The 23,143-nt window shown below is 39.7% G+C and overlaps 1 protein-coding gene across 1 annotated transcript in view; it reads right to left on the bottom strand.

The window, feature by feature from the left end:
- Window positions 1–23,143, bottom strand: part of LOC126177099 (mediator of RNA polymerase II transcription subunit 1-like) — a 208,641-nt gene that overhangs the window by 87,023 nt on the left and 98,475 nt on the right. The window contains exons 9-10 of the mRNA XM_049924359.1: window positions 18,489–18,729; window positions 365–869 (exon numbers count right to left, since the gene is read on the bottom strand). Of these exons, the coding sequence (XP_049780316.1) occupies window positions 365–869; window positions 18,489–18,729 (746 nt within the window). The remainder of the gene's footprint in view (window positions 1–364; window positions 870–18,488; window positions 18,730–23,143) is intronic.

Genomic DNA, 23,143 nt, shown 5'->3' with positions numbered 1-23,143 from the left:
GAAAAATAAAGCGTTGGAGGGGCATTAATGATACACTACAAAATGATGGCTTCCCCAATAAACACAAACAAAAAGAATGCTGGATCTTTACTACCGAGCAGGTGCAAGCAATTAAATTTCTTAGAAGAATGAAAGCAAGTATAGCCTTCATAAAGGCAAACAGGATTAGATATGATAAACAGGAGACCAAGTAAATATTCAAGGCCTTTGAAATGGAATGTCCATCTGGAGAGAACATATAGAGAAAAAATACCCATGAAAGGCTCTTTATCCAGTCAGAGAGCAATGCCAAAATAATGTATCCAATGAAAAATGATAGTTCTAATAACGTATAGTTATTTAAAATGGTTTGGTGTGTGCATACCTTTCTATCTTTCTTGCTTTTCCGAGGTTTCACGGCTTCAACTTCTGGCACATCAAACATTTCTGCATCTGTAAAATCTGATCCCTGGCGGTCCGACGCACCATGGTCTTGTGTATCCGATGTAGATGAATCTGAGTCACTAGCAGAACTATCTGCACCAGTGGAACCAATATCAGCATCAGATAGACCTCTGTGCCAGGGAGATGTTTTATGAGGAGGTAAGGCACGCCTCCTGCCCGGACCACCAACACCAGCAGGCCACCCTCCATCTGCACCTCCAGGTCCTGGTATGCCACCACCACAACCTGACTGTCCACCGTCTGGTTCAGTCTTTATGATTGGTGGACCACCATCAAAGCCAGGGGGCCCACGACCACCTCCTGAACCAGGGCCTCCTTGATTTCCTGCTGGTGTTCCACACTCATTGGGTCCTCCACATCCTCTCATTGCTTGCTGGTGCCAAGATCGGAGCAATGAACGCATTGTCACTGGGATGGACAGGCTCCTACAGCATTTACAGAATACACTATCAAAGAACAACATATGCTACAATATTTGAGACAGATACAAGTGCGTGCAAATCACAGACACAATCTTATAACAATCAACTTGCTATAATGCAGGAAAACTAAACACACTGTAAATGAAACAATTCCATCAATCCATTATTATTTTGAAATTAACATAAACAAAAATTATGCATCTTGTGAAAATTACATATTCTTCATTCGGTGAACATAGTCATAGATATGTAAAATGGTTGTAACTTTAATAATGGCAACTTTTATTTACAACTGACAAAATAGATACATGTGTCAAAGTTTTACTGGCTTCAAAGTAGTCACCAGCATTGTGTACAACCTTTCCAGCAATGTATAAGTTGTAGGTTACTCTTAGCAGAGCTAGTTTTGACAGTTAGAATGGAGCAGTCCACTGCACTGGATATCGATAAAGGTAGGTCCGCATGACAATTTTTTTCTATTCAACTGTGCGCATGCACTTACATTTCCAACAGCACAACTGTGTGAATGCACTTACATTTCCAACAGTGCAAGCATGCCTTCTTAATTTTTTCTTTAAATTGGAGAGTGTGCGTCATAGTGCATTGCTTCCCAGATTCAGATGCATTGTTTAGCAGATGACAGGCAGCTGGGGTCCATGTGTTTCATTGAGTAGTGTCTTGAGGTTATTCTTTATGGTGATTACATACAATAATGCCTGCTGACTCCAAAGAAAGCATGCTGAAGTTTATCGATTACTACAGACAAGGAGAATCATATGGAATGTCACTTTCAAAGATTACAGCAGAGTCCCGCTAATCCGAACATGAAAAATGTTAGTCTAAGTACGGAAAACTGTGCGGTAAACTGCTGTACATACACATAATTTTAATTTACACATTACAGTAAACATGTATTAGAAAAATTGGCATGAAAACATTAAGTTTAAACAATGCATAACACTGAAAGAAAAGCTGTCAAACTTACTAAAATACAGCAGACATTTTATCCCTACTTTTTAGATGACAAAAACTCATGACATAATGAAGACAGTCTGTTATATGACGCATAGTTGTGCCATCATCTCATAATCATCAAATCAGCAGGTATCGCAGTGGGCTGTTGCTCCAAATAACGTAGCGTGAGGTCAAGGGCTTCTGCTGTGTCACTGCATGGCACCAGTTCTCCTTTGTCGCTTTCAGGCTCATTGTCACTTCCTTTACAGCAGTCCACTTCTTCTTGGTCTTGAGTCACAGCAGCAACTAGATCAGAGTCAGTAAGGTTCTCCACACATGCCCCATCAGCTGCCAGGCCACTCATCTACGTCTCCTTCACTTGCTTCTTCACACCCTGGGATTGTCTGTATCATTTGTAGTAGATTTTCCTCTTTATTTTCAACTAGGTTGTCCTGAAATTCCAAGAGATGTTCACAGTTTTCTCCACGATTTTCTCAGAGTATTTTCTGAAATATTTTGCCATGCCTCAGTGGCCCAATAAATAACATCCTTCACATTGGTCTTTTTTATTTTGTCCACTAAAGGAATGTTATCATCTTGGATCAGCATTCTTAAAAATTGTTTTCTGTAAATCAGTTTTAATGTTTGCAGTATACCCTGGGCCATCGGCTGCAGAAGTGATGTAACATTTGGCGGCAAAAACTTTGCCACAATTTCTCCACCACATAATTCCTCAGTTCTGGAGTGAGATGGCGCATTATCAATGGAAAGGACTGTACAAGGAGACAAATGATTTTCCTTAGAAGACCATCAAACAGAGGGAACAAACTGAGCGTGAAACCATTCTTTGAACAGCTTACCAACCATTCTTGCTTTTTTCTGGTCGCGAGAATATACGGGCAGCGACTTCATGTTGCAGTTTTCAAAAGCTCTGGGCCTAGCAGATTTGACGATCAGCATTAAAGGCAGCTTGTGATTACCAGCAGCATTGCAGCACGCTAATAAAGTCACACAATTTAAAATCAGAAGCATGGTAGTCTGCTTTTGATGCCAGGCTTTTTGTTGGCAATGCCGTAAAATTAAGGCCAGTCTCGTCAGCGTTATAAATTTGTTGGGGAGAGTACTGTCCCTCTCTTATCATTTTTTCAAACTCATCCAAGTATTCCTTCGCTGCATCACGGCCAGAAGAAATCTTTTCTCCAGTAATTGTTAGCTGACGGAATCCACCATGTTTCTTGAATCTGTCCAACCAACCCATACTCGCACTAAAAGACTCATCACCCATCATAAACTTGTTCAGGTAAACAGTCTTCTCCTGAACCAGTGCTCCACTCAAAGGAGTTCCCCTTTCTCTCTCGTGTGTAAACCAGAGGAAAAGAGCTTCATCCACTTTATCGTATTGGGACTGTTTCAATGTTTGCCAAATTTCGAGTGTTGTTCTCGAAGATGTTGCACAGGACTGTTCAAACATCGCTTGGTTCTTCTTCCAATCACAAATGGTTGCTTTACCAACACCCAGTTCCATTGCCAGTTTAGATACATTCTCACCATTGTCTATCCACTTCAAAGCATTCAGTTTTTCTTTGAGAGTTAACGTTGTATGTTTCCATTTACTCCTGATGAAAATACGTACACCACTGCACCTGAACGAATACAACTGTTCTGCATGCCAGTGATCGATAACTAACATAACCAAGCGCTTTGCGAGCCAACTGGCGGTGCACTGACCTCAGTCACTACAAAGGTCTCAACAATGCACAACAACAAGGGCAGGGAGTGAGAGTGAGCCATTGTTCCCACACTTGTTCCCATTTGTTACCATGGTGTACCTACTTATCTGCTTGGTATACTTCATTCTAGAAACTCATCACCGTAATTCCGGCTAATCCGAACAAATTGGTAATCCAAACAAGGTCCGGTCCCAATTAGTTCAGATTAATGGGACTCTTCTGTATTTGAATAAAATTTTGAGATATAATGCCCTGAGTGTCACGTATTAGGTAAAGTGTCTCTAATCATAATTCTGTAAAGAATGATATAAGTCTCAAAGTAGGAAAACAGAGAAGCAGCAGCTTATAAATTTATGACAAGTGCGTACAAAAACTGTGGATGAATATTCGTTTTATGGCAACTTAATAGAATAACAATTGAGGAGTGCAGCATTACAACAAAAGAAAAGGAAAACAATCAAACAAAATTAGAAAACACAACCTTCATTCTAGTAGATTCTGGGGTCTATGACACTCAAACTTGTTGAGTCTGAGAATGTTAATTTGTATATAATATTTTTTTTACTGAAGTCGTGTAAACAACTTAAAAAAAAAAAAACAGCAACTTAATAAAAAAAATAAATAGCTCAAACCGATATACAAGTCATCAGTTACCATCTAAAGAAATGTTATTGCTGTTCTTATCGTTGTTTTCCCAGCAGAAAAACTAAATTCTCACTGTGAACTCCTGAAATTTGCAATCAAAATGTCACTGTCATGTTGTATTCTTCATACTTCTATTATTTATATACTATTTTACCCTCTGTCACCTTGGTATTTTATTTTTCTGCCATCTTACATCACAATAAACACAGCACAAACAGCCGAGCAAAGAAATGAAATAATGTAAAATTCAGGAAGAAGTAATGACAATATTATGAAAAGGATAGATTGCTATTCACCATATAGAGGAGACATGGGGAAGGGCTAATGCTGGGTGCCTAGGCTTTATGCAACAGACTTCTTGGTATGGAAAGGGCAGTACCTGTAGAAGTAGAGGTATTGCTGATGGTCTGTTGGTCTGATATTGGCAGAGGTACCTATGTAGCCATCTTTGAGGTGAAGTCAACTTTGAGGAAAGTCACTTGTTAGGTTGAGGACGGCCAGGTGATGCTAGCCGCCTGTGGCCATCACATCTGTAGTGATGATCCGTCCCTCTCCAAATATACCAAGGGTCTCACAGAGGCTTTCACAGACATGAATTATCCTCTCAACCTTGTACAGAAACAGATCCCTCATGCCTTGACTCTCCAGTCACCTACCACCACATTGTCAACATTTGGCCACAACGAGCACACCGCTCTTGACTCAGTACCACCCAGGACTGAAACAACTGCATCACGTTTTCCAACAGGGTTTTGACTACCTCTTGGTGTGGCCTGAAATGAGGAATACCCCACCCACTATCCCTCCCATCATCCCAGAGCTGTATTCTGCTGTCCCATGAAACTACACAATATTCTTGTCCATCCCTACTCCACACCTTCTCTGAACCTCCTGTCTCATTGCTCATATCCCTGTAATAGACCTAGATGCAAGACCTGTCTTATACATCCTCTCACCAACACTTACTCCAGTCCACTCACAGCCATCACCTATCCCATCAAAGGCAAGGAGGACTACCTGTGAAACCAGCCATGTGATCTGCAAACTAAGATGTAACCACTGTGCTGCATTCTACGGGTACATGACAACCAGCAAGCTGTCTGTCTGCATGAACGGCCACCAACAGGGTGTGGCTGAGAGACTGCTGGAGCCCACAGTTACTGAACATGTTGCCCAACACAACATGTTTCACTACAATAACTGCTTTGCAGCCTACATCATCTGGATCTTTCCTACCAACACCAGCCTTTCTGAATTGCTCAGGCGAGAACTATCTCTGCAATATATCCTAAGCTCCTGTGGCTCCTGTACTCTGTGGCCTCAACGTTCATCAGTCCCTATCCATCACCAACCCGTCCCCCTTTCCTGCTACTACTACAGCACTACGTAGCCTTCTATTCCACCAACCCACCCACTAGTTCCCCCCCCCTCTCCTCCTCCACTTCTCTACTGCCCCCCCCCCCCCCCTTCAACCTCATGACTGCACTTAGCAGTCCCCATGTTGTCTCTGCATGCTCCCACAAGCAGCACTGCACCTGCCCCCATCCCTCACCTGCCAACCTTTGCCCTACCCATCCCAGCCTACTCCCAATCCCCACCACCAACAGATTGCTTCTCTCGTCTCGAGCAGCTGCTGTACACAGTCCCCAGCCTCAGTGGCCAGGAGAGTTGTCGTATTGGCAAGCAAAGAAATGGGTGCACAGCAGACTGCTTGAACACTGAAGCAATGTGTGGACATGAAAGCACTGCATTTTTACTACCAATTTTTATGCATGTGCTTTTGTTCCCCTATGTCTGCGTCTGCACACGAGGAACAAGACATTGTGTTATCATACCTTAACAATTCTGAGGCAAATGCCACAAAGTACTTCCTTCATCTTAGGAATCAGGTCAAAGTCACAAGAGCTAAGTCTTGGAAGTAGGGTGGATGATACAGCATTTACCAGCACCACAGCGTGAACAAATTGGTCAGTTTGTACTGAGTGCAATGCAGTACTGTCATGAAAAAGTGCTGCCACTTCTTTCTTGAAGCTAGTTGCAGGTTGTGTTTCAAATACAAACAGTAATATAGTGCACTGACATTTTGCTACTGGGGAACAGCATACATTAAGGTATCATCATCATAGTCATACAGGAGAAACACCGTAAGTTTCGTAGTCCCAGTATTCTGACAAACATTAGGTATCACCGTGACCTTAATGACCCTGTTGATTTGACTGATGTTTCTGGCATGGCTCATACAACTGGAATTATAATAGCCATAACAGCAGTATTTAAAATTTGATATTTCATAAAATGGTCACAGACCTCTTATGTGAGTGTATGTCACACCTCAAATTCAAACAACAGGGCCCACATCTCATTCAACATAATGATATAGTACAAGAGCAAATCTCCTTTATATTCATAGTGTTTTCAGAGGGTACAAGCAGCATCATACAGAAGATATTTCTCACAATCATTTGAAACTTCTCTTGTGCTTAGGCATTCCTTCAGAATATGAAGCACAGTTGTATGCACTGATCTTGTCTCTCCAGCCAGATTTTTGTATTATTCATTGAAAGCTTTTAACCACCTTCCTACAGTTCAACAAGGCAATACAGATTCCCAACAAACTTCTTTAAGACTTTAATGACACTGTTGTGCTGTACTTCCTCTGACACATTCAACTTTTATCTAGCTCCATTTTTATTATTTTCAAAACATCATGGTAGCACAACATAAGACAGTCTGCTACATGAGACTCTGTGGTTCTCACAACTGTGTGTGCGGGTGATGTGGGAAGGGAGAGTCTGTTTGTGCTGACATAAGGTAGTTGTACGTAAATAAGATATGGTACAAGAAACTTTAATTTACCGCATTGTGTTGCATTTCTATTGAAAATGTTACCATACATCATGTATTGAAATACAAACAATGTGACAGAGGCAAAACAAAAGCAAGCTACACAGTAAAACCTCCACCTAGGTGTGGGAGAGTTCCAAGTAGTTTACCACGTATAACGAACACTAAGAACTGAAAATTTGAAGAAATAGGTTGAGAGGACACATCATAAGGAGTCAAGGAATTGTCGACTTCATATGGAGGGAAGCATTGTGTGTTAAAATTGTGGAAGGAGAGCATGGCTTGACTACAGTAAACAGGTTAAAATATATGTACAGTGTGTATGCACGAGATATACTATCACTGAGAGTTACAGCAAACTAGTCTTCAGTCTGAAAACAACAACAACCACCATGCGTGGAGAGGAATAATGCTATAGTGCATAGTAGTATGCATATCGTAATCATGATCACTTATATCCATTCTCCAATGGCACATGTAGCAATGAGAGATCAAAATGCAAAACAATGCTTGCTCACACACACGTCTCAGCTGCTGATGGCATAAACTGAACTGGTGTGCATTTTTTCGCAGTGTTAGTGCTGAAACAAGTGTTAATGAATGGTATGTCTCCCATTGGAGGTATTAGTGATAGTATCAGCCAGAAACAGGAAAATTCTGTTAAATATAAATTTTATTTTTGTTCAGCAACACTAGCATAATCCGCTAAGATTGAGTGTTATCACAACTTTCACAAACATGAATTTCAAAGTATGGGATACTGGTCTTTCTAATTTCGTCTGGGCAGCCATGACAGTCACAGCTGCTGCATTAATACTTTATTCATACAGGTAGTAGCTATGTACCTTTTAAAATTTTAGTAATTGCATAAGTAGTACACAAATTAATAAAGCATAGTCTTTTAACTTCACAGAAGTTGTGTGCAAAGTAAACAGAGATACCATATTCATTTTATCACAACAAGCTAAGATATGACGGTTATTCGGAAAGTAAGGTCCGATTTCTAATTTTTTCAAAAAACTGTTTTTACATAATTTCTTGCATTTTTTCTCTATTTTTATACGTAGTTTCCATATCTGTTTAAATATTTTTCATAATACCATTCTACAAGCTTTTGTGTCCCTGAGTCATAGATATTTGCCGCCTGTGAGGATAATCAGTCATTATCTGCTTCTTTCACCTTGTCTACCGTTGTGAAGCGTTTACTGTTGAGAAACTCTTTTAGGTAGTGTAACAAATGAAAATTGCTACACCACAAGTCTGTACTGTACAGTAGGTGGACAGTCTGTTCCCATTCAAAGGATCAGATCTGATTTTGGGTGTCAACGGCAGAATGAGGTCCGACATTGTCTTGTAGCAACAGAACTCCAGATGTCAGAAGGCCACATTGTTTATTCTGTATTGTATGTCGATGTTTAGTCAGGGCAGTGCTATAAGCAGCTATGTTTGTCATTGTTCAAATGGTTCAAATGGCTCTGGGCACTATGGGACTTAACTTCTGAGGTCATCAGTCCCCTAGAACTTAGAACTACTTAAACCTAACTAACCTAAGGACATCACACACATCCATGCCCGAGGCAGGATTCGAACCTGCGACCGTAGCAGTCGTGCAGTTCCAGACTGTAGCGCCTAGAACCGCTCGGCCACCCCAGCTGGCTGTCGTTGTTCCTTGCTGCATGAACTCTACCACCAAGACTCCACGTCTATCGCAAAACACGAGTGCCGTAATCTTGCGTGTCGAGATTGTCTGCTTCAACTTGACACTGACTGGTGATGTCATGTGATGCCATTCCATTGACTGAAACTTAGACTCTGGAGTCATGTGAGAAACTCAAGTCTGATACTCTGTGACAACGATCTCTAAAAACTGATCACCTTCCTTATGATATAGGTCCAAAAACTCGAGTGCACAACCCATTCTTTTCATTTTGTGTTTCTCGGTAAGCAGCCTGGGAATCCAATGTGTGCACAATTTACAAAGCTGCAACTTCTCGGGGACAATTCTGTGCAAAGTTGTTCTACATTCGGAAATTCCAATACCAAATTTGAAATTTTGCATTAGCGGTTTTCATGAATCTTCTCACCCACGCTATGATCAAATCTTCTGAAATCACTGATGACCTGCCTGATTTCGGTTTATCATGGACATTTTCCCATCTGTCCTTGAAAGCTTTCATCCACTTATGAATTTTGCTGTCACTCATCACAATGGAGCCACACACTTGCACATCTGTCAACGAATTTCCACTGCCGCAATGTTCCTTGTTGTCCGAAGTTGAATCACTGACCATAATTCACAATCAGCAGGCTGATCAGTTGTTACAAACACCTGCCACTGTGAACAGCACAGAGTGACAATACAAATCCAAATGGCATTATTTGACAAGCAATGCATGCCAGGAGTCAGTGCACATCCGTGTTTCAATGTTCGCAAGACATTCGATTAGCTGCAGCAATGCGGACTTACTTCCAACTAACCCTCAACTTCTGCACCCACAAGAAACATTTATTAATAGATGACACCATAATAAAGTGCTCAAAAATCCATCAGAGTGCAGAACTGGAAAGCAAAAGAATGTTATTTCCTCTGTCAAAAGGCAATTTTTCGATAAATTGTTCCCATTCAGAAATCAAAAGTTTTTGACAGTATTAATACCAAATGTAGTTAACATTATCCTAGTTATGTAATATCTATTTATTTTACACAAAAAGATCAAGAGGAAATCTATGTTGTTGAAGAAATGACAAAGAGAACCACAATATATGTAAATGCCCAACCAAAGATTAGAACAACAGTAAGAAAACTAGGAAATTCACACACCAATATAATTTCTGGACCCTCGGCCCCATCCACAAAAGAATAATATCCCAGTCGTTCAGTGACCTTCGATTTATCCTTTTACAAAAGTCATTGTAAATCTATGGGTTACTAAAGCAAGAGGAAAGAAGTAAGGACATAAACATATTCCAGGTGGCAATAACTGTCCGTTTTTTTGTAAAAGTCAGTCATAGTTAAAGGTATATTGAATTAATAAACAGCACATTGGTTCTCAGGCTTTTTTTGTCCATGACACACTATACAATGCAGCAAGTTCCCACAGCACACTGACATAAGAGCCGACAACAGTCAGAGGGAGGTAACATACGACTCAGCAACAATACAAGAGCCTCCATCTAGCGCACTGCCAGATTATCTTCACCAATCAGTTTGTAGTCTCAAAGTCCTCTATTTTAGTCTATTGATTTCATCAGCAGAAAAGCACGCCAAATCTATAGTAAGGAGATAAATTATTTCTGAAAAAGCACAAGTGGCCAGTTATAATGCAGCTGAAGTAGTAGTGGGAAAAAAAAAGCATCTCCATAATACTGCACAGGACATAATTTTTCAAATGGTGAAATCAATGTTAGGTGACGGTGCCAAGAAGGAAATATCTTTGGATTCATTGTGTCCATGAAGAGCTAAGAGACACTTGTGCATTTTCACTACAGCTCGATGAGTCAACTGATATATGTAAGAAATTTCAATTTACTGACTTACATAAAATCTGTTCAATAGGATTCGATTTCTGAACAATTTCTTTCATGTACTGAACTGCTATGGTTCAGGTGCATATAATTCAGTATCCAGCACTTTGGAACAAAATGAGCTGGCCTGGAAAAGCTGTCTTTTTGTTTACACTGATGGCACACCAGCAATGAGTGGAAGATTCAAAGGATTTGTTGCAAGACTGAAACAAGATTTCCTGACTGTAGGTTCAACACATTGCTTCATAACATCATGAGTCTCTGATGGTGAAGACCATGTCAACAGAATTTAAAAGTGTTTTACTTGCAGTCATTAACATGGTAAATTCTGTTAAGTCTAGGGCTGTTACGACAAGATTCCTCAAACAATTGTGCCATGACACTTTGGTTCTGGTTCCTGAGAAGGTTTTTTGAAATGAGCTACTAAATATGCTTAGCGTCAAACAGCCAGACTTTGCTGAGGAGTGGTGTGCAAAGTTAGCGTGTTAAATTACCTTAACAAAAGTATGCAACAAAAAAAAGTGTGCTGACATCAAGTGAGAAACTCACCAGGTTCTTAAAAGAACTTAGAATAGGGAAATCACATGTTGAAAAGAAAAATCTGAAGTGGTTCCTCTTACTTCTGAGATAAATCCACACAGTTACATAACCTCGAACTCGATTTCAAATTACCTCATAGTTCTTGAGAATAACATGACACAGTATTTTCATTCCATCAACTGTCAGCAAATATGACTGAATGTGCAATTCTCATATATGTCTCCAGAATCCACCAGTAACTTTTCTCTGGAGGAAGAACAGCAGCTTGTAGAACTTCAGACAGACTGAACACTTCAACTGATATGAGTTACCACTTATCAAGTTTTGGATGTTAGCAAAGAAAGAGAACCCAGTAATACTGTTACATTTTTCCACTACCTATATGTACCAAATTGGATTTTTGGCACTAATTGACATATGAAACAAGAACCATGAGAGACTTCTCTCAGTTAAATAGAGAATGCGTGACAACGCAAACTTGTAAGGCATGTTGTTGTTGTGGTCTTCAGTCCAGAGACTGGTTTGATGCAGTTCTTCATGCTACTCTATCCTGTGCAAGCTTCTTCATCTCCCAGTACTTACTGCAACCTACACCTTTCTGTTTGGTGTATTCATTTCTTGATCTCCCTCTACGATTTTTACCCTCCACACTGCCCTCCAATACTAAATCGGCAATCCCTTGATGCCTCAGAACATGTCTTACCAACTAATCCCTTCTTCTAGTCAAGTTGTGCCACAAATTTCTCTTCTCACCAATTCTATTCAGTACCTCACCATTAGTTGTGTGATCTACCCATCTAATATTCAACATTCTTCTGTAGCACCACATTTCGAAAGCTTCTATTCTCTTCTTGTCCAAACTATTTATCGTCCGTATTTCACTTCCATACATGGCTACACTCCATACAAATACTTTCAGAAACGACTTCCTGACACTTAAATCTATACTCGATGTTAACAAATTTCTCTTTTTCTGAAACGCTTTCCTTGCCATTGCCAGTGTACATTTTATATCCTCTCTACTTCGACCATCATCAGTTATTTTGCTCCCCAAATGGCAAAACTCATTTACTACTTTAAGTGTCTCATTTCCTAATCTAATACCCTCTGCATCAACCGATTTAATTCGACTACATTCCATTATCGTTGTTTTGCTTTTGTTGATGTTCATCTTATATCCTCCTTTCAAGACACTGTCCATTCCGTTCAGCTGCTCTTACAGGTCCTTCGCTGTCTCCGACAGTATTGCAATGTCATCGGTAAACCACAAAGTTTTTATTTCTTCCCCATGGATTTTAATTCCTATTCTGAATTTTTCTTTTGTTTCCTTTATTGCTTGCTCAATATACAGATTGAATAATATCGAGGATAGGCTACAACCCTCTCTCACTCCCTTCCCAACCATTCCTTCCCTTCCATACCCCTCGAGTCTTATAACTGCCATGTGGTTTCTGTAAAAACTGTAAATAGCCTTTCACTCCCTGTAATTGACCCCTGCCACCTTCATAATTTAAAAGAGAGTATTCCAGTCAACATTGTCAAAAGGTTTGCAGGAGAGCTTCTGTAAAGTTTGGAAGGTAGGAGACGAGATACTGGCAGAAGTAAAGCTGTGAGTACCGGGCGTGAGTCGTGCTTCGGTAGCTCAGATGGTAGAGCACTTGCCCGCGAAAGGCAAAGGTCCCGAGTTCGAGTCTCAGTCGGGCACACAGTTTTAATCTGCCAGGAAGTTTAACATTGTCAAAAGTTTTCTCTAAGTCTACAAATGCTAGAAACATAAGTTTGCCTTATGTCTATGTCTATTTTCTAAGATAAGTCGAAGTGTCAGTATTGCCTCGTGTTCTGACATTTCTGCGGAATCCAAACTGATCTTACCAGAGGCCGGCTTCTACCAGCTTTTCCATTTGTCTGTAAAGAATTCATGTTAGTATTTTGCAGCCATGACTTATTAAACTGATTGTTCGGTAATTTTCACATACGTCAACACCTGCTTTCTTTGGGATTGGAATTATTATATTCTTCTTGAAGTCTGAGGGTATTTCGCCTGTCTCATACATCTTGCTCACCAGATGTTAGAGTTTTGTCAGGGCTGGCTCTCCCAAGGCCATCAGTAGTTCTAATGGAATGTTGTCTGCTCCGGGGGCCTTGTTTCGACTTAGGTCTTTCAGAGCTCTGTCAAACTCTTCACGCAGTACCATATCTTCCATTTCGTCTTCATCTACGTTCTCTTCCATTTCCCTAATATTGTTCTCAAGTACATCGCCCTTGTATAGCCCCTTTCTTCTTTCCCTTCTCAGTTTAGAACTGGGTTTCCACCTGAGCTCTTGATATTCATGCAAATGGTTCTCTTTTTGCCAGAGGTCTCTTTAATTTTCCTGTAGGCAGTATCTATTTTACCCCTAGTGACATATGCCTCTACATCCTTACATTTGTCCTCTGGTCATCCCTGCTTAGCCATATTGCACTTCCTGTCGATCTCATTTTTGAGACATTTGCCTGCTTCATTTACTGCCCTTTTATATTTTCTCCTTTCATCATTAAATTCAATATTTCTTCTGTTACCCAAGGATTTCTACTAGCCCTCGTCTTTTTACCTACTTGATCCTCTGCTGCCTTCACTATTTCATCTCTCAAAGCTACCCATTCTTCTTCTACTGTATTTCTTTCCTCCGTTCTTGTCAGTCATTCCCTAATGCTCTCTCTGAAACACTTTACAACCTCTGGTTCTTTCAGTTTATCCAGGTCCCATCTGCTTAAATTCCCACCTTTTTGCAGTTTCTTCAGTTTTAATCTACTGTTCAGATCCAATAGATTGTGGTCAGAGTCCACATCTGCCCCTGGAAATGTCTTACAATTTAAAACCTGGTTCCTACATCTCTGTCTTACCATTATATAATCTATCTGGTACCTTCTAGTATCTCCAGGATTTTTCCATGTATACAACCAAGTGTTAGCTATGATTAAGTTACGCTCTGTGAAAAATTCTACCAGGCGGCTTCATTCCTTATTACTTCAATCACTTTTATTAGCAACATCGTAAATGCTCAGAAGTGTCATAGCACATTGAGCTGTTCTTGCAGCACAGTACTGTGCCACAGCAAATCCACTGACAACCACTGCACAATGCAATTTGAGTTATTTGGAGGTCATCTGTGGCACAACACAGACCTAATGGTACAGGATGTAAACAATGCTTAACCTAAGTAATAAAATATGATGCACTGGAGAATATTAAAGATTGTCAGCAGTACTCCTGATCAGTGGAGGCATGGAAAATGTGTTCCGCAGCAAAATACACTGAGAGTTATAACAAAATCATCACACATGATCAATATTATAAGAAAAAAAATTAATAACTGTGGACAGAACAAAAGGAAGCGTTTTTCTGCATAAGTGGCAAGACTTGTTACAGTCAGTTACAATGAAAACCAATGCCACTAGTAAATGTCAACAGTCTCCACGTACAGTGATGCACTCCTTGGAGTAGGTATTACTTAAGCTTCTCAGTCTCCAATGCATGTGCCGTGTCTGAAGGTGAACTCCCATGAACATCATAGTGCAATGAACTTACAAAACCTTCAGATTAGTAACTGTCAGGTGAATTAAAACACATTATGAACAAAATCATGTATGTCAGAATTTTTTGTATGTTTTCTATAGTAAACATAAAGTTCAGATTAATTTCTTCATACTTGTGAGCTACAGCACAGCAATAAATCATGTTATAGTCCAGGCCAGATTAAGGTGAGATCAGATCCCCTATGCTGAGAATCCTGATTTCTGTCAACATTTAACCCATTATATCTGAAACTACACAAGATATCACTACCAAATTTTTATTTTTTACATTTAAATATGCCTGTTTTTGGAAAAAGAGAGAGAGAGAGAGAGAGAGAGATGACTTTATACAACACAGCATCAATTACGTACCTCTCAGAAAACTAATTGTTGATCCATAATATCACCTTCACTAAATGAATAATTTCCACAATTTTTATGTTGATATGTATATTGGTTCCTGAGAAAATGGGGCTTTTGGTCAGAGAATTTATGGATTTAAAAAAAATCTGATTTAAAGCAGTAAGCTATGAAAACACATCTTTCTCCCTGAAAACTACCTAAAACCTGTCTGATATTTCCTCTCCAACTAACTTCTTCTGTCCTTCACTTCCTTCTTGCCTTCTTGGTCATTTGCTGAGCAGACATTTCAGTCTTCTGCACTCTTCATCGGTCCATAGTTTACAATGTTCTTGCTGTATTCTGTTCTGTATTTATTCCTAGCTCATCCAGGATTTTTATTCCTCCAAGATACCTATCACTGAAGGTGATCACACACACCAAATCTTTAAGTATTTATGCCTATAAAGACAGTTTTTGGAATCCATTAACATTTTGTGTCTTCTGACGAGGCACTTCTTTAGCAAGTCTATTGCTAAGTTTCTGAATATAGACCTAATGGCCTTGATTACTACTTCAGGTACAGAAAGTGTTGTACATCGGCGGTAGGCCGACCATGTACGAAGCCAGTCTAATGTCTTCATCCTGCGGGTGCCTATCCATCGCCTGTAAGCGTCTCCCTTCTGCCGATTATTTGCTAATACAGCACAGGCATCACATGTTATGGACACAATACTGTAAATAAACAGCCCGTTGATACACTGTCTATTACATGTGCTACTACAGGGCACCAGCCACGTTTCCGTGCAGTGTGCGTATCAGGAAACTAGCGGTGCTGCTATTGAGCCACACATTACATGTTCACAGATATACTTCCATCTGCTGGATACTTAAGATGAAGCACTGCTTCCAGCTGGTAGTCAGCTGCTCCTCTGTTCTGGGCCAGGAGTCAGCTACAGACGTAGGTTAGCAATTGGAACCTGCAAGACCAGCAAGAATGTTCTGCTCAACATTGTCTCCGTACAGCACCATGGCACACTACATGGTGTGGCCCCCACATATGCCACCTTACAGCCACTCGGGATGAGGCTTCCTGGAGAACAGGTATCATGTCAGTGAACGTTGTTTCTATTATTTTCAAGTGATCATGAACGATTTTTCAGTTGTTCTTGGGACTAACTTACATGTGACCTTGTGCTGTGAATAAAGCGTTCTTGCTTCAACTTGCAAATCACCATTTCCTAAGGCGTGCATCACCAAGAAGTAGGACATTAAAGAACGTTTATGTCTGAATGCATGTAGTTTACCAGCTGACTCCGATTTTCTATATTTGCAGCACGTATCTGGTGCTGGTGGGCACAAATTCTGTGCAGTGTTAGCGTCTGTGGACAGCCTGTGAAAGTATGTTGCACACACTGCTTTTCTCATGCAATTCAAATCGTGCTGTTTTTTCTACTGGCTTTGCCATAGTATTCCTGATATTCATCAATAACAGTAAGCCTTTTGGTGCATTTCATACTTTTACCATCCAATAATTTGGTATTGCCAAGTTTCTTTTTCAGCTGATGAAGGCACATTCCCATCCTTTTCTTTACATGGCTGACACTTCACTTCAAGCTTTGCAATACGTTCAGCATATCATTTGCTTTTTAAAACAGTATTGAAGAATTTACAGATCCCATCTCCCAGATATATTTCATATATTAAGCTCCTCACTCAGACTGTGAGCAATGAAAAACATCCATAGTAACTGCTACCTTCATACTTCCACTTGACCCCTCATGGTTCTTTGTACACAAGGGCCAATGGAAACACTTTTTCCCTTCATTGCCACCTACTAAGGTGTACCAATGACAATATTTGGTGAGAACTTCAAAATCCAATACCTTACCTGTTTCGACACTTACTGCACTAGTAAATCCATTTTTGGAAGTTTGACCCCTTTTCTGCCATGACCCATCGGATGCTAGACAAATGTGTGTTCCATCACTATCATTTACAGCTTCTGCAGCTGCAGTTTCATAGATTCTGTTGCAACAGAGTCTATGTATTTGCCGAAAATTTCAGTGTACTACTCATATTGTGTTAGTGGGTTTGGTATGTTCAAGAGAGCACAAAGTAGTTTACACTATGACAACCTTTCCCCATACACTTAACTCCATATAATGACCTCACATTGGCTCCACATAGTTCATTATATGAGCATTTGGCGGAAGTTAAAAATGGCTTATCAATTCCACCATTTGTGCACATAATTTTCAGTTCACAGAGTACTCCATTCCTAGCAGTTACAACTTCGGGAAGCACTATACCCCCACCATGTAACTTCCATGCCGCAAGCTCTTTCAACACTGATATTAAAATATTCAGATCTATAATTAAATTTACACTACTGCCTTCATTGATACATAATGTATATCCTACATATAAGCTTGTAAATTTTTTTCAGTGCACTGGAAGGGGTGTCCACAGTCTTCTCATTACTACAACTGTCACTTTGCACTATTTCACTGCTGACCACAATTGTGTAGTTCTACAGTATCTGTTTCCTTTGTTCCGGTGTATCTCTCTGTCAGTTATTATAAAATGATAGCAACAATGCATAAATGATAATGCCCTTGTATACAGAAGGAAAAAGTCTCAAGTTTGATTCTTGGTCCAGCACACATTTTAATCTGCCAGGAAGTTTTAAATCAGCACACAATCTGCTGCAGCAGAGTAAAAGCTCATTCTGGAAACATCCGAAGGCTGCGGGCAAGCCATGTCTCCACAACATCCTTTCCCTTAGGAATACTAGTCTTGGAAGTTTTGCAGGAAAACTTCTGTGAAGTGTGGAAGGTAAGAGATGAGAAACTGGTTGAAGTAAAGCTGTGAAGACAGGTCACGAATCGTGCTTGGGTAGCTCAGTGGCAAAGCACTTGCCCAAGACATGAGTTCGAGTCTATCTGGCACACAGTTTTAATCTGCCAGGATGTTCCTTTAAGATGCTGTCAATGATAATGTGTCTTTTCTTCTCAGTGATATGATTTCATGAAGACAAACGAAGTTGAAGTAAGAATCTTGTAAACATTTGTAGCTATAATTTAGTCAATTCTATGGAATAGAAGAAAATAAACTTAAGATGCAGATGCCTATAGAAATATGTTTTAATTCATCAAACTTATTACTGTATCATGAAACTCTCCCCACCACCACTTTTCACAGGAAGCTACACATAAATTGCAGCTACACACAAATTATCAGACATTACACACAAAAGACTGAACTCATTAATTCATCAGTAGAACACAGAAAATGTACAGCAACAGTGATAACGATATGCCTTAAACAGGTTAACTATCTATTTTCATGCCATTATTACAAAGAACATGAGCCTGCAGTATCTCTCTCACATAAAAAAAGCTTAAGCAAGAAAATGGAGAATACTGATAAATGGCAAAAATGGAGGCCTTTTGAAACCTAGCCCCACAAAACTTTTAGCTGCACTCACCTCTGGAGAACTCTGCTAGCCATTTCAGCCACAGTTCCAGCATCACAGCCTGTTCCATAGACACGACACCGCAAATTACCAATGTCTGTCAACTCAAGTTCAGCAGTTGCCATATTCTCCTCTAATGGGTGCTCAAAAGATACAGAGAGGCTCTGAGCAGATAGTGCTGTCACTTCAAATACAGTAGGCAGCTCTTGTGATCCAGTAAGTGCCTTTGACGTATCATCTTTTTCCGCATCTGCTGAACATAAATACATCACAAAACATAAGAGCATATTTGCAAATTTGAATGTTTCCTCTGAAGAAGATGATATCTGCAGTGTATACAATCCTGTTGCTACCCTTGCGTCTATAAATGAGGTAGTAAGTACGATAAGAGCCCAAAGCACAGACACAAACTTCTGAGAACAACAGATGTTTGTGAAAATTCGTCTTGTAGGCAAATCACCAGTCTCATACGTCTGACTTCTTTTTTAACCGAACATCAATATCCTATATTTCCTGTGAAAAACTAATCTATCCACTTTATGTTACGAAATTTCAAGTAATATTTGTGGTTATTATTATTATTATTATTATTATTATTTCACGAAATTTTCATATATAGACTAGAGACAATAGGTAACAGGTGTAAAGTTTGTAATTAATTTGCAACTAGAATTAGGACAAAGTTCAGATACTAAATGCACCACACACCTATTCAGACACTTCATGGGCTTCATTATCATCATTTTCTTCACTCACATTCTGTGGCTTGAGGTTCACAAAAAACTGTTTGCCCACTTCAGGCTTGAAATCTAATTGTTTTGATGAGTCTCTGCGTTTCAAGGTTGACATTAGCCTTTTATCTATGTATATGGGCACTAGATTTAGCAAGGCATCTATAAACTGTATTTTGTGCCCCTATGGAAGTGAATATCTGAGAAATCGGTGAAACTGCTTTTCATGAATTTTCATATGTACAATGTGGGCCTACTGTACAGATAAAGCCGGTTCACCAAAAGATCAACAGATACAGTTACCAGGTTTTCTAACTGAAAATATGGGAGATTCTGTATCTTCTACTTCAGATCTCTAACTTAACCAACTTAATAATTTTGTTTTACATGGCATTTCTAGAAATTCATTTCATAAAATTTAAAAGTTTTTCCTCAATCTGTCTGGCGTTCAGCAAAAACAGAGTGCAGCTCTCACTTAAAATTGTTTGTCAATCTCGCCAAAGATAAACTTAACTCTATTAAGAGGGGCATTCAGACATGCCACAAACACCAAAGACTGGTCAACCATACCCCTCCCCCCCCCTTCTCCCACCCAGCCTCAACTCTCCACATACAAAGCAACACTTTTCTCTCTGTTGTAAGGTTCTCCCATTCCAAAATGATATGACAATCGGCAAGAAAGTGGTAGGTTGTGATCCCTGCAATGGCTGAATACCACCTACGACTGCTGCTCATGGAAGAAGAAGTTACAGACATATCTGAGCTCAGTATTTGGAGAGGACACATCATCATTAAATGAAAGAAATGGCTGCTGCAGCTACTGATGACGATGGTATGATCTCCAGACTAATGAGACATGGTATTTTAATCCTCTTCATCAAACTTGGGAAGAACTATACACTCCTGAGTTGTTGTTGTAGTGTTGCACACATCAGCTGTGTAGAATTGAATTTCGATACAATGACAAGATGTCACCTTGTCAGGATATTAAAATCCAGACAATTCCCGAATCTCTTGTGGCATGTGTTCAGAAGATATCACTCTAACATTGATAACATAACTGGAGTTGGCTACACAACAGTCTTTCTTGCACAGGCATCTTGTAATGATATTGAAGGTCTGTGTTACTATATGGAGGGTTAATATCCTTTGACAGCTGCAAAAACTGGGCTTCCAAGGATGTAAGTCCACCACTACAAGGTCCACTCTGTTTCCATGTTATTCTGGATATCAACATGGCTATCTTCCATCTGGGCATTTAGAAAAAGAACAGTTTCCCTCAAGATAGTGTATTAAATATGATTGCGTTTGCAGTCGCCAACGGTATAACAATTAAGTATGATTGTGTTTGCTAACACTAACAGTATGACATCAACTGTAAGAAGTCCTATCTGATTTTTTATATTTGTAAATTATTTCTCCTTCTTTTATCCTTGCTCCAACCTTGCATCAGGAACCCATCAGTTGCAACTGACAATTAGAAAGCCTCCGGAATCATTAGGGGAGAAAGGTTTTAAGAGTGGCTGATGGAACAAAATCAAAGAAATATCAAAGAACAAAGATGATGCATAACTTTGTCAGAGTGCTCGGAAGTTTACATCTCGCCAAGGGCAGAATGCCAATTGTACAAATGTAATTTAAGTCACTAAACACAGACTGACATTTAAAGAATTTACAAAATTTCTGAGAAGTTGTTGGAGGGTACCTGTAAGCTGTTGATTTAATGGATTAGATATGAAATTGTTCTGTTGTTGTTGTGGTCTTCAGTCCAGAGACTGGTTTGATGCAGCTCTCCATGCTACCCTATCCTGTGCAAGATTCTTCATCTCCCAGTACCTACTGCAGCCTACATCCTTCTGAATCTGCCTAATGTATTCATCTCTTGGTCTCCCTCTACTACTTTAAGCGTCTCATTTCCTAATCTAATTCCCTCAGCATCACCCGACTTAATTCGACTACATTCCATTATCCCCGTTTTGCTTTTGTTGATGTTCATCTTATATCCTCCTTTCAAGACACTGTCCATTCCGTTCAACTGCTCTTCCAAGTCCTTTGCTGTCTCTGACAGAATTACAATGTCATCGGCAAACCTCAAAGTTTTTATTTCTTCTCCCTGGATTTTAATATCTACTCCAATTTTTTTTTTTTTTTTTTTTTTTTTCCTTTACTTCTTGCTCAATAGACAGATTGAATAACATCGGGGATAGGCTACAACCCTGTCTCAGTCCCTTCTCAACCACTGCTTCCCTTTCATGCCCCTCGACTCTTATAACTGCCATCTGGTTTCTGTACAAATTGTAAATAGCCTTTCGCTCCCTGTATTTTACCCCTGCCACCTTTAGAATTTGAAAGAGAGTATTCCAGTCAACATTGTCAAAAGCTTTCTCTAAGTCTACAAATGCTAGAAATGTAGGTTTGCCTTTCCTTAATCTAGCTTCTAAGATAAGTCGTAGGGTCAGTATTGCCTCACGTGTTCCAACATTTTTATGGAATCCTAATCGATTTTCCCCGAGGTCGGCTTCTACCAGTTTTTCCAATCGTCTGTAAATAATTCGTGTTAATATTTTGCAGCTGTGACTTATTAAACTGATAGTTCGGTAATTTTTACATCTGTCAACACCTGCTTTCTTCGGGATTGGAATTATTATATTCTTCTTGAAGTCTGAGGGTATTTCGCCTGTCTCATACATCTTACTCACCAGATGGTAGAGTTTTGTCAGGACTGGCTCTCCCAAGCCCGTCAGTAGTTCTAATGGAATTTTGTCTACTCCCGGGGCCTTGTTTCGACTCAGGTCTTTCAGTGCTCTGTCAAACCCTTCACGCAGTATCGTATCTCCCATTTCATCTTCATCTACATCCTCTTCCATTTCCATAATATTGTCCTCAAGTACATCGCCCTTGTATAGACCCTCTATATACTCCTTCCACCTTTCTGCTTTCCCTTCTTTGTTTAGAGAGATATATACACCACATAAATTAATAAGTGATGGTACTGATACCCCATTGTACACAAAACGGCTCAGATCACTGTTGCAGAAGCTACGAAAAAAGCATGTGAAATTAAAAAGAGCGCAAAATCCTCGAGATTGGCAAAGTTTTGCATAAGTTTAAAATATAGTGCATGCTTCAATGCAAGATGCTTTTAATAATTTCCATAATGAAAATCTGACTCAGAATCTGGCAGAAAACCCAAAGATATTCTGGTCATACATAAAGCACACCAGTGGCATGATGCAATAAATATCTTCACTGTGCGATAACAATGGTGAAGTCACTGATAACAGTGCCACTAAAGCAGAGTTATTAAACATGGTTTTCCGAAACTCCTTCACCAAAGACAACAAAGTAAATATTCATGAATTCCAATCAAGAACAACTGCCAAGATGGGAAACATAGAAGCAGATATCCTCGGTGTAGCAAAGCAGCTTAAATCACTTAATAAAGGCAAGACCTCCTGTCCAGGTTGTATACCAATCAGGTTCCTTTCAGAGTATGCTGATACAATAACTCCATATTTAGTGATTATATACAACCACTCACTCACAGAAAGTTCTGTACCTAAAGGCTGGAAATGTGCTCAAGTCACACCAATACCCAAAAAGGGAAATAGTAATCCGCTGAATTACAGGCCCATGTCACTAACTTCGATTTGCAGTAGGGTTTTGGAACATATACTGTGTTCGAACATTATGAATTACCTCGAATAAAACGATTTATTAACACACAGTCAGCTCAAATTCAAAAAATGTAATTCTTGTGAAATATAACTAGCTCTTTATACTCATGAAGTAATGAGCGCTATCGACAGGAGATGTCACATTGATTCCATATTTTTAGATTTCCAGAAGGCTTTCACCACTATTCCTCACAAGCATCTTCAAAACAAACTGCGTGCCTATGGAATATCGCCTCAGTTGTGCGACTAGATCATGATT

The sequence above is a fragment of the Schistocerca cancellata genome, chromosome 3 (assembly GCF_023864275.1).
Source record: "Schistocerca cancellata isolate TAMUIC-IGC-003103 chromosome 3, iqSchCanc2.1, whole genome shotgun sequence".
Lineage (NCBI taxonomy): Eukaryota > Metazoa > Arthropoda > Insecta > Orthoptera > Acrididae > Schistocerca > Schistocerca cancellata.
Note: the sequence above shows the minus strand (reverse complement) of the source record. Positions and strands in the feature narration are given on the sequence as shown.